At 47.1% G+C, this 16,211-nt stretch overlaps 1 protein-coding gene across 1 annotated transcript; it reads right to left on the bottom strand.

Annotated features, from left to right (window-relative positions):
* Positions 1-1,301: 1,301 nt before the first annotated feature.
* On the bottom strand, positions 1,302-15,786 carry MED4 (mediator complex subunit 4). Its single transcript, XM_015414153.1, has 7 exons — positions 15,642-15,786; positions 11,404-11,470; positions 10,763-10,933; positions 9,135-9,192; positions 5,854-5,940; positions 3,070-3,201; positions 1,302-1,848 (listed from the first exon to the last, which is right to left on the bottom strand). The coding sequence occupies exons 1-7, from the start codon at positions 15,758-15,760 to the stop codon at positions 1,676-1,678; spliced, it is 807 nt and encodes a 268-aa protein (XP_015269639.1). The 5' UTR covers positions 15,761-15,786; the 3' UTR covers positions 1,302-1,675.
* Positions 15,787-16,211: the final 425 nt, after the last annotated feature.

Below are 16,211 nucleotides of genomic sequence, written 5' to 3'. Positions count from 1 at the left end.
TATGCTAATGAGTTCCCCTAGCTCTTTTTCTATGAAATGACCCCTGGTTCTAACCAACCAATTAACCTGACTAGGGCCACATTACCTACAGGGTGGTGACCAATGTTCCCTCTAAGCTGTGGAGTCCTGTGAGCAAAAATTCTACTTTGTGAGCTGCTGGCATTTAAGTTGTGAGCAGGTGATTTGGCTACTGCATGAATTAGCTTGCTCTGGGGCCATCCTTCCTGAGCTAAGACAAAAATGGGTGAGCCAGAGGCTAAAAAACTGTGAGCTAGCTCACACTAACTCAGCTTAGAGGGAACACTGGTGGTGACTTCCTACCAGCACCCCGGGCTAGTTGTCATCTGGCTTCCTTCCGCGGCTTCAGATACTGGCGTCCTGGTGCCCTTCCTGGAGCCGATCTTCCCCAAGCAGCTTCCTCCGGCAGGTCTCGTCTTGGCGCGTGGCTCTGTGTTGGCTGCAGTTCCGGCTACTGTCCACAGGTGGCTCATTGGAACTACTCATTGGAATTTCTCAATGGAACTACGGCGAAGCCATAGTGTTTGTACTTTGCCTGCGCAAATAACTGAGCAATGTTCTAAAAACACAATGGGACTTCCTTCTGACAAAATACAATAGGTCAGTCTGACTAAAATGCTTAACGTACCTAACCGGAACTTCTCCTGGAGTCATCAGAACTTTCCAATTTGATTTAATAATTCAGGAGGAGGTTGATAACATCACTACATAAACTTTTGGTAACCTTTAAAAAAAACATGTGTGTTCCTATCAAAATCTGGCCAGAATCTCTCTTACTGTACACATCACATAGGCAATAAAGCTCTCACCAGTCCTTCAAACACCAACTGCTGTGATAATACAGGCTGAAAATGGCTGAGCTCATGAGAGAAGGGCTTATCTGAAGCAGAGGAGAAGCCAGACAAGTGTGTTAGATGCCTTTAAAATGAAGACAGGTAATGCTAGATGAGAGTTTCTTTGCTGGCTCAATATGTATACTTATTTTGTGGGTATGCAGGAAATATTTTTAACAGTATGTCAATTTTAAAAAAGGCATCCTGTTAAACAGCGCTTCTGTCTGAAATGCTGAAGAGTTACTATCAGAGTTAATGTATAAACTCACTACCTAATGTTTTGTGGCTGACTTCGCTGTCTGCAGCAGCCATTTTGAGGCTGGCTCCGCCTCCTGCGGCAGCCATTCTGTGGTTGCGCCCACCGCCCTCTGGCACAGTTACAAATGTGGCCACAGGTTCAAAAAATTAGAAGACCCCTTCTCTATGAACACCTTCAAACTGGCCGGCGCTTAAATCATGACAAGTAATCATCATGGAAAATTTCAACAACTTTTAATATTTAGCCCTGTTTCCGTGTGCTAGCAAGGAAAATGTAATAGTAGTTTATTCATTGTAACTTCTAGTTGATCCTCCTTACATTTTATGGCCTAGAACTTTATCAAACGTACGATAAAATAAATGCACCCTGTTATCTCCGCTCCCCAGACCCCCAACCATGATTAGGGTGTTTTTGGTGAGTACTCGTTCAAATATCCGTGAAAAATCACCAGTGTCCTTTCTGCTCCTCACTGTATAGTGCAGCTCCCATCGGTGGTCAGAACGAACAATATAACGGGGTCCCAAACACAGTCTGCTTTTGCTAGTCCGAAAATCGGATGCAGTTCCTAATCGGAGTCGCTGCTGCTGCTCGAGGAATCTGTTGACATGACCTCCACGTCATCTTCGTTCTCCTTATTATGCCCCGGAGGTTCTAGCATGAAGTCGTTGCTGTGATTAGGAGGCAGCATGTTCATGGACATGTCAGTGGACTGCCAAGGATACTGTGGCGCAAGCACATCTGAGGTGGGGGGAAACAGAACACAGTGCGGCTTTCAGTCCGGTCTACTGCTGACCTGCAGCACAATCCTCGGGATACTTCATTTCACTGAATAACACGGGACTTTGCTCCCAACAAGGCACTCACAGAACTATGCTGGAACAGCAGAGGGCATTTTTGGCCTAAGCCAGTGGTGGCGAACCTATGGCACGGGTGCCAGAGGTGGCACTCAGAGCCCTCTCTGTGGGCACACGTGCCATCGCCCCAGCCAGGCCCAGACCATCATTAAAGTGTCGAATTCTCTGCCAAATAATTTTAAGTAAATGAAAGCATTTGGGATTGCTTTCCTTCCTTTGTTTGGATCATCTTAAGTTAATGTATGAGTTGTTTTTTCTAAAGTAAAACCTCAGTATTCAGGTTAAATTGCCGTGCTGGCACTTTGCGATCAATAAGTAGGTTTTGGGTCGCAGTTTGGGCACTCGGTCTCTAAAAGGTTTGCCATCACTGGCCTAAGCCAAGTCAAGCACAAGGCAGGGAAAACAGAGCATGGCCAGGTCCCTCTGACTTCCAAGGAAGATCTGTATGACTTTCGCATTACAATTAATAGGAAGGACACACGCTTTGCTTAGGCTGCATTGCATCCTAAATATTTAATCCAAATTGGATGTTTCACAGAACAACTCAAAGCGAGCATCAAAATGCATTATTTGACAGCATTTGGGGTGGGGGGAGCATTCTCAATTACCAAATCATGATTTGGCTTAGCAACAGCATTTCACCACCACCACCACCAGTTTTGGCGAGAAATGCGGTTTGTGCTGTATTGCCATTTTGCTAACTATGGTTTGTTCAGACCGGTTTGCTTATTGCTTGCCATGGTTCGGTACTAACTGAAGGAAGGGGGAAACATCAGTGGGCAACCAATGTTAACTTTATCCAAAAGTGGAAGGTAACAGTATGAGAGCTTATGAAGCAATCCCAGTTGCCAATCCATGGTTTGGAAATTGGGCTAATACCTACGCCAAGCCAATACCTGGCCTGGAATTACCAGGAGACAGTAGGTCTCTGATTCCTGCCTCTCTCTAGGGGCCTTAGGTGGGAGACCAAAAGAGACATACCCCCTTTGTAGTGTGCATAATGTCTCTGCAAAGTGCTGGTCAAGCACTTGGGCAGCATTGATTCCATTCATTCAATTACTACTAAGGACAGAAGAGTCTGGTGTTTCCTCTTGCTTCCCATTACCTGGTAATCTGCCTGCTGCAAGCGCATCCCCTGGTAAGTGTCCGTTGACTCCATTTGCTGACGGGTTGTTCATCTGACCCAGGAGACCACTTCTCATCTCCAGATCGGTTGGGTATGGCCTTCGGGGATCCCCTTAAAAATATATGTTCACATATGAAAAAAACATACGTTGTGTAAATATGCCTGCTGAAGGCTCTTCATTGTAACACCTGTCCACGCTTGAACACAAAACATGCTTGTTAATGAAGGATGCATTCTATACTATCCCTACCAGTGGAGTTAGGCAAAGATTTGTAACATAAAATACATCCATGCGATTACCAGAGACATCTGCTTTACTATAAATGGAAATGTTCAAATATATGGGCACAATGAAAGTTTGATTCCCCACTCCTCCACATGAAGCCAGCTGGGTGACCTTGGGTCAGTCACAGTTCTCTCAGAGCTCTCTCAGCCCCACCTACCTCACAAGGTGTATGTTGTGGGGAGAGGAAGGGAAGGTGATTGTAAGCCGCTATGAGACTCCTTCAGGTAGTAGAAAGTGGGACATAAAGACCAACCCCTCCTCCTCCACAGTATCCATATGACAAGCACGATTCCACAGTATAACTGGAGCGAACAGCACACAACTAATCTCGTGCCTCAGCTATGCACAATGATTACAAAATGTAACAAATATCCCTACAATTCCTAGTTCAGCCTCACTCCATTTATTCAAATGAGTCACATAACTAAGTTTGAAGCCCTAACTGGATCTACTAAAAAGGTAAAAACATGAAATAATGATCAATGGAGGTAAAACTCTGATCTCTCTAGATGGCACCGGATGTTTCTTATGAAGGACCACAATGTATGCCAGGACCTCAGATTTTACTTAAGTACCACTAAAATATGTGCATTTTCTTCTCTCACTCTCATTCCACCTGTTTTTGGTTTTCTTCCTAACTCTCATAGCCTGCTGTCTGTCTGTCTGTCTGTCTCACAGCAATCAGCAACTGAAAGCCTAGGGCCAAATTCACCTGCTTAAGTACCATCAACTGGGCCATCTGCAGAAACAGAGAAAGGTGTTGCAACAGGCGGCCGTGGGACTTGCTGGCAGTTCATTTTAATGAATGGGAGGGGCCTTGGCCTACCTCCTCCCCCCCAACCTGTTTCTCCCTCAAATTAGCCCCCTTTCCCTGATCAGAAACCTAGAATTTCATCCCATCTTTCCATTTCTTCATGCAGCCACAGCCCTCTTTCCATTTCTGCCTTTAAAACCTATTCCGCGCACCAGCTTTATTTCTCCCCTACTCTTCTCTGACTGATTTTGACTTATTCTGCCAGCAGTGGAAGGCGAGGGGAAGCGGGGGGAAAGAGCTAAGACAATAGTGTCATAAACATTCTGATAGAACACCACCAGAAAACATGCAAGGCTTGGTCTGAGAGTTGTAGAAGAGATTGGATTTATACCCCACCCTTCACTCAGCGGCTTAATCTCCTTTCCCTTCCCCTCCCCACAACCGACACCCTGTGAGCAATGCTCCCTCTAAGCTGTGGAGTCTCATGAGCAAAAATTCTGCTTTGTGAGCTACTGGCATTAAAGTTGTGAGAGAGCGATTTGGCTGCTGCATAAATTAGTTGGCTTTGGAGCCATTCCTTCCTGAGCTAAGACAAAAATGTGTGAGCCAGAGGCTAAAGAACTGTGAGCTGGCTCACACTAACTCAGCTTAGAGGGAAAACATTGCCTGTGTGGTAGGTGGGGCTGAGAGAGCTCTTTCTTCTTTTTTTAAAATTTTAATTTTTTTATTGAAAAGAGGTAAAAGTATACACAAATTAAGGGAACAGCTGTACAGTGCTAGGTACATGCCAATCCTAATAAATAATCTAATAACAGACAGAAACGGCCATAACTAAAAACAGCCCCCAATTGAAATACTTACATTTAAACCATGCAGCAACTATCTAGTAAGTGATTTGTATAACACATCTATATAACTAATGAACTGAAGAAATGGTGATGGTTCTTGAAACAGGTTAAAGGATCACTGCTATTATCCATGCAATATTTCCTTTTCGAGAACTGCTCTGAGAGAACTGTGAATGGCCCAAGGTCACCCAGCTGGCTCCATGTGGAGGGGGGGGATCAAACCTGATTCTCCCAGATTAGAGTCCTCCACTCTTAACCACTACACCAAATCCCTTCTCTCTCTTGTTTCTTCCAAGCAGACCCTATCTGTTATTTACCAAGAGGAAGTGTCTGCCCAGAGACTGTCTCACTCCTCAGTGACTGGGAAATAGGCTCAGTCTCCTGCACTGCTAGCCAAGGAGCGCTGTGTTCCCAGGGGAGGGGGGAGCAAATAAGAAGGCAGGACAAGGTAATCTTGTAAATCTGCTCCCCGGCTCTCAAGAAGCCTTGGGTGGGAGACAGGCTCACTTCCTTCTGGGCTCAGAGCACAGGAACAGCCAAGAGGCCACGCTCTCTGGCCTAAGGCAGATCCGGAAACCAGGAAGATTCTCTCCCCTGATTTCTGGCCAAAGCAGAAGCTAGTCAGGGGCTGAGACAGAAAATGAAGCGAAACACCATTCACAGCCTGACCCTAAATACTTGCCAGAACACATCTTACTGGGGCAGGGGCAAACCAGTGCAGCCCTGCACTGGAACGGCACATTAGAAACTCTCGCTTATGGGCATCATGCACTTAAAAGACAGTTATGCAACAAGCATTCTGTACGAGTTAAGGAACATTTACAATATCCAATCGACAGTGAAAATAAGATTGATCGATGACATTTGTTCTTTACCTGGCACCCACGTGAGAGGAGCGCAGACGGCGTTGCTGGCACTAATTCTGTGAGCGTACTTGATTATTTCTTCGGAGGAAACAGACCCTGGGGGAGGGGAAAAGGCCGCAGGATGAGACACGTCAGCTTTGCAATGCACGGTTCTCCAGCAGAGGCTGCTCTCTCAGGGGACTACGAATGTAAGAGCTGAGATGTAACAGCAATGCCATTGCAGGGCTTTCCTCTACTTCCCGAGCCACTGATTTCCCATTCTCGTGCAGTGACCCTTGAACTTTCTAATACTGTTGACCACCATTCTAGCAAGCTCTGTGAACTGCCACGCTTTGTAATGTGATAGCTTCCAGGTAAGAGACTGCCTGAAAGGTTTCCCAGTGAACGCAACCCCTTCCTGAAGCTTATCTTTTTTTCCTTTGGCGGTTCTGTGCAGATGAACTGAACTATGCTTGAGGTCAAGTTTGTGCACGCAGAGACACTGACGTGCTAGGCCATGCTATTCATCTGACATGCACAACACGGTGCCACAGAGCACGCACGGTCCTAGTGACGCTGTCGCTTCCTTCGTTCTGTGCATTCATTGCCACTACATTCAAGAAAAACAAGTTTTTTAAATGCTGGTCTCACTATTACAGAACACCTGACAGCATCCCATGGGCCAGTTTATGAATCACAGCTCCACAGTACTCCCCCAGATCTGGAGAAAATGCAAAAGAAAGCAACCGAGGTACTTAAGGGGTTGGCACACCTTTCCTACAAAAAAAGGCTTCTCGGCTTTGAAAAAAGATGACCGGGGAGGGTACATGATAGAGGTTTATAAAAAGTATGCACAGAGAAAGTGGACAGAGAATCACAAAGTTGGAAGCGGCCAGACAGGCCATCTAGTCCAACCCCCTGCTCAATGCAGGACCAGCCTAGTCCAGGGGTGGCCAAACTTGCTTAAGAGCCACACAGAATAAACGTCAGGTTTAAACGTCAGAGCTGCAAGACATGAACAAATATTACACCTGTTTTTACAGGAAAACATGCCAATTTGCTTTTTTATTAACATTAAATGAGACTGCCAAAAATAAAAACAAAAAGGGTAAAAACAGATATTGGTAATATTTATTTATCCAATGATACCTGTAGGCTGGGGGGGGGGGCTTTGAGAACACATTTAAAGTCAAAATTGCTTTCTTTCTCTGCTCCCACCCCACCTCAAGCCTACTGAAGGAGGGGAACACTAGCTGGGGAAGGGAAGACTGATTGGGGAGAGGCACACCTTCCCTTCGCTTCCTGCCGGGAGCCACCTAAAATGTGTGAAAGAGCCACATTTTGTTGCGGCTCCCGAGCTGCAGTTTGGCCACCTCTGGCCTAGAGCATCCATGACAAGGGTTTGTCCAGCCGCTGCTTAAAGACTGCCAGTGAAGGGGAGCTCACCACCTCCCCGGGCAGCTGATTCCACTTTTTCTCCTCCCTCTTGCATAACATTAGGGCTTGGGAGCACCTAACAAAGCTGATGGGCAACAGATTCAGGACAGACAAAGGAAATCCTTTTCTCCTCAACAAGCAATTAAACGGTGGGATTCAGTGCCAGTGTGTGCGGTGATGGACATGAGCGTCAATGGTTTTAAAAGGGAGATTCGGTGACCGATCAACAGCTATGAGCTGTAGTGATCAAAGGGAACCTCCACATCCAGACAGTAAACTTCTAAATACTAGTGCTAGAAGACAACATCAGGGGAAGACCCTAGCCTCTATCCCCTCTTTGAGCCAGGATGCTGGACAAGATGGATCACTGGTCTAATCCAGTGGGGCACCTTTAGTGTACTACTGACCTTTAATACATATGGCCCCATACTAACCACCTAGAAAAAATACAACGGAGCCACTGACCAAAAGAGGCAGGCGCAGGTATGCTGAAAAATGCAGCTCCGCTCTCAGATAGAGGCATCCTCTTCCCTGACCTAAATCAGCAAGGTTCTGTGCGTGTATGCTGCCCGTGTACCATGGAACCATAGCAAGCCTTAACTCTGCCATTAAACTAGAAGCAATAAGCTTCTTGTTCTAGGCTGCCTAGAAGGCCCATAGCTATGGTGGAGCGTTTGGGGCTCTGCCCCCTTTCTTAGGCATGATCCCACAAGAGCTTCTCCTGTAAAAGGTTTTTTCAATCATTTTAAAACATTTTTCAAAGGTATGCACTCCTTTAAGCAGTGTGGTATGCTGTAGTTGCCTAATTCCTGCACTGAGCAAGGGGGTTGGAGTAGGTGACCTCTAGGATCCCTTCTAACTATGTCAAGAAACTGGTCTCCTTAAAGAGAATTTTTTCTGTCTAAGTGTTAGCTTTCTTGACTATAGAAGTAATCATCCCCACCTGCCATCTTATCAGAATTGTTGCTTAGGCTGGCAGAAGTGATTAACTTGCAGCAGCTGAGAACTGTCATCTAAAGTGGCTGACAGTATGCAGTTTAGAGATCTATCCTGGTAACAGCTTTCTCTTGGCTAAATGGCTTTTCTTTCTGCACTGAGAACTTCAGCCCCACCAGAAAAAAATATGCCCCACAATCCAAAAAATCCTGGCTACGGGCCTGCTGCCTAGACTCTGCGAAGCAGCATTCCCATTTTGGTAAAGAGATAAAAGCCAACACTGTTATTAGCCCCCTTTTACGCATTCTGAATACCACCACCCACTCTAGAAACAGCTGAGTTTCACACATACCCATTTTAAAAACATATTTATGGAAGAATACTGTGCCTGATACAATACGACTTATACTGCAATCCTGTGCACACTTCCTTGGAAGTATGGCCCACTGAATTCACAGAGACCTATTTCAAAGAAAATCTGTACAAAAACAGACTGCTGACTTTAGACGTTCCTGATGCATATAAGCAGAGAAAGTTAAGAGGAAATCACAATGTATTTTAAAACCTATTGTTGTATTCAAGTCATGCTGTCAAGATATGCTGAAAACATCAGTGCCTTTCCATGCCCAGGAAGCAGTTACTTTGGTGATTTAAGAACAGATGGCTGGAAAAACAGTCTCTAGGATTTGGGCTACAATCTTAAAAATGCTGCACATGCACCAGCTCCTCCATTATCAGGTCATATGACAGTTTAAGCAGTAGTCACAAGGATGCAAACATACTTGGCACCAAATAAGTCCCCCTTCTTACTGGTGACCGTTTAAATGTTCTCTTATCACATAGCTGATTTACAGAGCAAAGCTTCAACACAGGAGGTACGCTGATCACAAGAGAAACTGGGCTGTGACTTTAAAATTCCATGAAACAGAAATACTCACCCCTCCTTGCTTTTTCTATTGATTTCAGTTTTTCTTTTGCTTGATAAACAGCTGTGGCCTAATTATAAAATAATATTTCTGGTGAATTAACTGGCCAAGTGAGGCTTATTGATTAGGCACTAAAAACCTATTTGCAACTGGCAAATCCCTGGTTTCCGGTCATCATAGCTCAACTAGAGTTTCTGCCTGAAAGGCTGAGAAATTGAAAATGGGCTTTAATTTATTATTAATTTATATAATTAATTTATTAATGAAGTGAATTCCTCGCCCTTATGTTTGGAGAGAATCTTTGATAATAGTCACCATGGCAATGAAGATACACCAGGGAGCACCGCTGTAGTAACACCCATTTGTTCAGAAAATTATTCCTCTTCCCCAGCTTCCCCCCAACGTCCAAAGGGTGAGAAGGCCAGATAAAAGAAACTTCAGTTCTACACAGGAGGAGGCAGGTGTATGGAAGTCAACCCTAGGTGTAGGGAGGAGACATGAGCCAGGGTGATGCAGGGGTTAGTGGTGGACTAGGATCTGGGAGACCAAGGCTCGAATCCCCCACTCTACAGAAGCATGCTGGGTGACCTTGGGCCAGTCACGTGCTCTCAGCCTAACCTACCTCCCAGGGTGGTTGTGATCAATGCTCCCTCTGAGCTGTGGAGTCTTGTGAGCGAAAATTCTACTTTGTGAGCTACCGGCATTAAAGTTGCGAGTGAGCAATTTGGCTACTGCATAAATTAGTTTGCTCTGGAGCCATCCTTCTTGCGTTAAGACAAAAAATGTGTGAGCTGGCTCACACTAACTCAGCTTGGAGGGAACACTGGTTGTGATGATAAAATGTAGGAGAGCAGAATGAGGTAAGCCACTCTGGGTCTCCATCAGTGAAAAAGGTGGGGTATAGAGGAAGCAAATACATAACTAAATAAATTAAGATATGATAGTAGCATCCTGGGACTAAAATGTAACAAGAGATTCACAAAGGGAGATGGGAAAGGGAGCAGACATTGAAACTAAAGAGATCTCTCAAGAGATTTTATTCATTTCATTAATTGGACTTCTATCCCGCCCGCCCCCCGCCCCCAACACAGAGCTCAGGGCAGGTTACAACAAATGGATAAAACAATTAAAACAGTCAAAACGTTCTTCCAATTATTAAGCTATACAAAACAAATAATACAACATACCAGATGGCAATCAGGCATATGTGCACAATGCTCCTATAAGGTCTGCAAAGAAGTGTGTCCATGGTGGACTAAATGCCGAGTAGTGGGCAGAAATCACTACCGGTAATCTCTGATCAGATAGTATAACAGGGCAGAGCAGGGTGAAGCAGGGGAGACCAATATAACTGGATTCAGAAGAGGGTTTGGGACAGAGCTCCAGACACTAGGGAAATGGTCACACAGGGAGGGCATTTACAACGGTATTTTGTAGCACAGGCAACTGTAATGAATACATGTGAACCACAACAGCCATTCAGGAGCCTAACAAAAACCTTCATTTGTTTATCTATTTAAAGGATTTGTAAACCTGCCTTTCTCTTTGGGGGACTATTTTATCACTTTTGCATGGCTGACTCTGTAAGTGTGAACGCTGCAAGCATCCCCAGATGTTAGCAGTCTAAAAGATGGGCTCACCAGGATGTGCTCTGCTTCTTTCAGTTGTTTTTGAAGCTGCTGGATATCGCTGTCCCTCTTCTCCACCACTTTCTCTAAGAGTTGCATCTCCTGGTGGATCTTCCCTTGCTCGAGAGCCAGCTTCATTAATTCCTGGAACTGTTTGTCTCGCTGAATCAGCAGGTCCAGTACCTGTCCAATAACAAATGATTACATGTGTAATTTTAGTTAATTAGCAGAAACTGAAAGCTATACAGGGATATTAGCATCTGTTACTTTAAGATCTGGTCTTATCTGGGATAAGATAGTGAACAGATATTATGTATCCTTTAAGACAGGGGTCCCCATCCTGTTTGATCCTGTGGACACAACATGGCTGCCCCGGAAGGTGGAGCCAGCCACAAAATGGCTGCTGCAGCCGACCTTTAGTCCCACACTGAAGATTATTATACTGTGCTGGCAGCTGCTGCCAAAGCAACATGTTTCAAAATCTACAGCCAATCAAACCTCCAATGGCCAATCCAAAGCCTTGCTGAGCAAAATGCAAACTTGGCCCCTCCCACTTTCTAAAAACACTTGGTAGACACCAGGAAAGGTATCGGCAGGTGCTATGGTGCATATGGCCACCACACTGTTTTAAGATTTTTATACAGTTTGCTTACCTGGACCTCTTCTCCAGGTTGTGCCAGTTTCTGGTTCCTTGAAATCGCCAGCATTTCAATCAGCTCCCTGAAGCAAAGCATGGTAACAGGAAAAGGGGTTAGTTCTCCAAAATAAACAGTAGCTCCACAACTTGATGGGATCCTGTCTAACCGTATCCATGATACAAGGGCAAGCTGCACATTCCTGATGCCTGCCACATGTCCTTTTATAACTCTTATGGCCTGACAAAACCTCTAATGATTTAATTTCCAGAGACAGTGCAAGAACACTGGTTTAAGATAGTGAACGGGTATCTTAATTGGCTACAGAATACGTTTAACCAGATTTCCAAAGTTTATTTTTTAATTGAACAGACAATACAGTAAGTTCCCTGAAGTTCAATTATTTCATCATTTCTTTTTGGTTTCAAAAAAAAAATTACTCACCCCCTCAAGTTCAAATGTAAATAAATTAAATTCTGGTAGGAGTTCCTTTTGGTTTAGGGATAGCTAAAGGGTGTCCCCGAGCGCAATGCTTCTCAAACTTCAGATCAGGGCCCCAAAGTGGATCATGGTTTTCTTGTAGGTAGGTCAGGAGGAGGAACAGGGTGAACTAAGAGTGGAGGCTGTATGGCAAACCTGGGTTTGCCTCTGCATAACATAGCTTTGTCCGTCAGTCCAGGGCCGGCTCACCCGCTTGGCGAACTAGGCATTCGACTAGAGCGCCATCGCCTAGAGCGCCGGGCCCTGGATGGGGCGCCGATCTCCCCCCCAAAAGCTGCTGCCCTGCCCCACTGCCGCCCTCTACCTGGCCAAGCCGCCCGCCACCTTCCTCCCACCGCCGCCATACCTTCCCCGCCCCTTGAGCCGCCTTGGGAAAGGAAGGCGGAGTAGAAAAGGGGCAGATCAGCCTGATCAGCAAGCCCGCCCGGCTCCTCCTGGCCCCCCCTCGCCTCGGCAGCAGGGCTTCAGCGGCAGGAGAGCAGCAGGAGAATGGTCCCCACCCCGGCATGGATGGCCGGGAGTTCGCGAGGAGAGCAACAGCTCTCCTCGCCGGAAGGGGATGCGCTGCCTGACACAAGGCGCAGTTGAAAGGGCCCGCTTCAGACGTACGGCAGGAGTCTCCCCCAGTGGTGTCCTTCCCCCCCCTTCCTAATTGCAAGGCAAGGCTCAGGGGGCAGCCCCGGGTTCTCTTCCGGGCGGAGGGAGGGGGCCAGGATCTAGGGGGCCCCACACACACACACACCCCTCTGCTCGGAGCTCTGCACGGACCTTCTCACGTACTTACAAGCATTGCCTCTTTCATTCGCAGGCTGATTTATTTTACAAACACATCCTTTCGGTCATTTCAGATGCACATAAACCCACCCACTTGGGCAGGAACCACGCTCATATGCGCCCATCTCCCTGCGGGACACGTGCGCTCACAACCATGCATGCTCCCTCCCAGGCTAACAGAGAAGATACCTAATCTTTTGCAAATGAACCCCATGCCTCCATCCCCAGCACACACACAGTTTTCTGCACGGAGACACCTGCAGATTCATTCCCAGTCACGTTGCAAAAAAGAAAAGGAAAAAATCAGGCCTGGCTACTGCATATGTTTTCAATTTCCTGACAGCAGGGGGGCTTAAAGCAATATCGATCCATTTAGCGTGCCCCCCCTGCTCCTTCAGTTGCTTTGCTCCTCTTTTGCGGGCCCACAGGAAGGTAAGTTCTGAGGTGGCGAGTTGGGCAGGCATTGGACTCAGCGGCCTCCTGAAGGTGCTGTTGGAAGCTTCAAGGGCTGCGGGGCTGAGGTGAGGAGTGGAGACAGCGCTTGCAGGGTTGGGGCGTTGCTGTCTGTCTGTCTGGACACCGCATCCTTAGGCGTGCACTCCTGGGGCCCCCCCCCCCGCCCCCCCCCCCCCCGGGGGAGAAAGTTGGGATATAAATGAAACAAATTTTTAAAATGTGCACGCAATCATGAAATACAACCTGTAGCTCAGAAACACTACATATATATTTATAAATAAAGGTAAAGGTTTCCCTTGCTCGAAAGCTAGCCGAATTCGAGTCTAGGGGACGGTGCTCATCTCCATTCCCAAGCCGAAGAGCCAGCGTTGTCCAAATAGGTTTCCATGGTCATGTGGCCAGCATGACTAAACACTGAGGCGCACGGAACATTATTACTTTCCCGCCAAAGTAGTACCTATTTATCTACTTGCAATTTCTGGCTTTCGAACTGCTAGGATGGCAGGAGCTGGGACCAGAGACGGGAGCTCACTCCATCACACAGCACTATGGTCTCGAACTGCTGACCTACAGACCTTCCAGTCTGCAGCTCAGCGTCTACTAAGCATCAAAAATAAAAAATATATACTTGTTTAGTATCATGGGCTGGCAACCTTTAAACTGACCCCCACCCGCTAACTTTTTAAGACCACTTTGATTAGGTAGCAATTAGTTGTTGATATTGTTTAACTTCATGCTGTGAAAAAGCTCCAATGGCCCTAATTACCACTCATTAAGTTACTATTAAAGGGACAACACATTTTCCTTCGTGCACTAGGGAAGCTTACGGAGAAGGGAAGGAGGAAGGGTCCAGGGTTTGAGGAGAAGAAGAGGAGATTGGATTAATACCCTGCCCTTCACTTGGGAGTCTCAGAGCGGCTTCCAAACTCCTTTCCCTTCCCCTCCCCACAACAGACACCCTGTGAGGTGGGTGGGACTGAGAGAACTCTGACAGAAACTGCTCTTTTTCAAGGCCAGCTCTTATCAGAACTACGGCTTGCCCAAGGTCATCCAGCCAGGTGCGAGTGGAGGCGTGGGGAATCAAACCTGGTTCTCCCAGATTAGAGTCCACACACTTAACCACTACACCAAACTGGCTCATACTTCTGGGTTTATTTCTCACAGGGTTAGCACCAGTCATTTTTTACATCAGCTAACCTAACACTGCTTTTGCATACCTTTAACATTGGAACTACACACATGTTCTTTTGGAACTAAGCATCTCCCCCCCAAACTGCACATTGTGTAAGAGGTTGGATGTGATTTTTCCCTTGCTCTTTGTAAAGAGAGCCAGTGTGGTGTAGTGGTTAAGTGTGCGGACTCTAATCTGGCAGAACCGGGTTTGATTCCCCACTCTTCCACTTGCACCTGCTGATGTGACCTTGGGACAGTCACAAGCTCTGGCACAGCTGTCCTTGAAAAAGAGCAGTTTGTGTCAGAGTTCTCTCAGGCCCACCCACCTCACAGGGTGTCTGTTGTGGGGAGGGGAAGGGAGAGGAGTTTGTAAGCAGCTCTGAGACTCCAAGTGAAGGGCGGGATACAAATCCAATCTCTTCTTCTTCTTCTTCTTCTAAAGTCCTGCTTCTAGTCTCCTAGGGTGGGCCCGACAAAGGCTTGTTAACCTCCAAGTGAAGTCCGAAGCTCTCCCAGCATTATTTTATTTATTCTTTATTTATTTTATCGGATTCATATCCCACCCTCCCTGCACAGCAGGCTCAAGGCAGGATACAAACTGGCCTTCACACTACAAAGATCAATTCAGGTGGGTAGCCATGTTAGTATGAAGCAGCAGAACAAAGTTTGAGTTTTATAGAAAGTGTACAGGAAAGCTTACACTTTGAATAAAACTCTGTTGGCCTTAAAGGTGCCAATGGACTCAAACAAGCCCCCCAGCCAGAAATTCTGGACTGATGGGGCATTTTGTAGGGGGGGGAGGGGCAGCCACACACTTTCCCTGAACACCAAGCGGTGATTTCGCTTGAACTGCAAGTGGTGAAATCGCCACTTGGGAGTTCAGGGAAGGCGTGCATCTAGCAGCCGCCCTCTCCCTCAACTCCTGCAAGATTTAAAAGGCCCGCCGATCAGCTAGAGAGCCCTTTAAATCTTGGAGGGGGAGTGGCTGCAAACTTTGCTCTACTACGAAGATCAGATCAGTTGGAGAAAATGCGAGCTTTAGGGAATGGCTTTTAATACATTATGCCTCACTGAGGTCCCCTCCCGCCCCCTAATCTCCAGAAATGCCCTCAGCACGGGAGCGTGCACTGCAAAAGCAACATAAACCGGTTAGTTTTTGTCCAGGGACCACCCCACGTCCCCCCGCGAGGACGTAAGACGGCTGAAAGCAAAGCGGCCTTTCCTCCAGCGCTGAGCATGCGCAGAGAGCGCGCAGGTCACCCACCCACCGCCACCTGAGCGTCAACAAGCAGCCCCCTGGCGGCGCGGCTCCGGAGCCTGACTTCGCCCTGGCCCGTCAGAGGGAAACCCACCGGGCTAGAAGCTCCAAGTCGTCCAACGCGGCCAGAAGGCGTTCCCGGGTACTGCTCCGCTCGTCGCCACCGCCGCCTCCTGAGGCTATTGTCGCCGGCGGCCCTGCTGCCGCTGCCATGACTCCCCGTCACCTAGGTCGAAGGCAGCCTCTGCCGGAAGGGGAAAGGGGGGCTCAGGAAGCTACGTAAAGCGGCAGCGCCCTCTAACGCTCGGCGGAGTCAGCTGCAGAATAAATATCGCGGGGTGGGTGTGGGGGAAGCACCTTAGCGACTCAGTGCCAGAGAAAGTTGCGCGAGAGTTGGGGAAGTGGGGGAGGAGACAGAGAGAAATCGATTTTTATTATAGAAAACCCTTTTGACATGCATACAATTTGTTACCAATTACATGCATCTGCTAAATTACAGATATGTATTCTAGTAATTTAGCCCTCTAACAGTATTTGTTGTTCAGTCGCACAGTCGAGTCCGACTCTTCGCGACCCCATGGACCAGCTCCCGCCAGGCCCTCCTGTCTTCCGCCGTCCTCTGAGGTTCGCTCAGTTTTATGTTCGTTGCATCTATGACACTGTC

This window comes from Gekko japonicus, unplaced genomic scaffold (assembly GCF_001447785.1).
Source record: "Gekko japonicus isolate JY-2015 unplaced genomic scaffold, Gekko_japonicus_V1.1 scaffold1230, whole genome shotgun sequence".
Taxonomy (NCBI): Eukaryota; Metazoa; Chordata; class Lepidosauria; order Squamata; family Gekkonidae; genus Gekko; species Gekko japonicus.
Note: the sequence above shows the minus strand (reverse complement) of the source record. Positions and strands in the feature narration are given on the sequence as shown.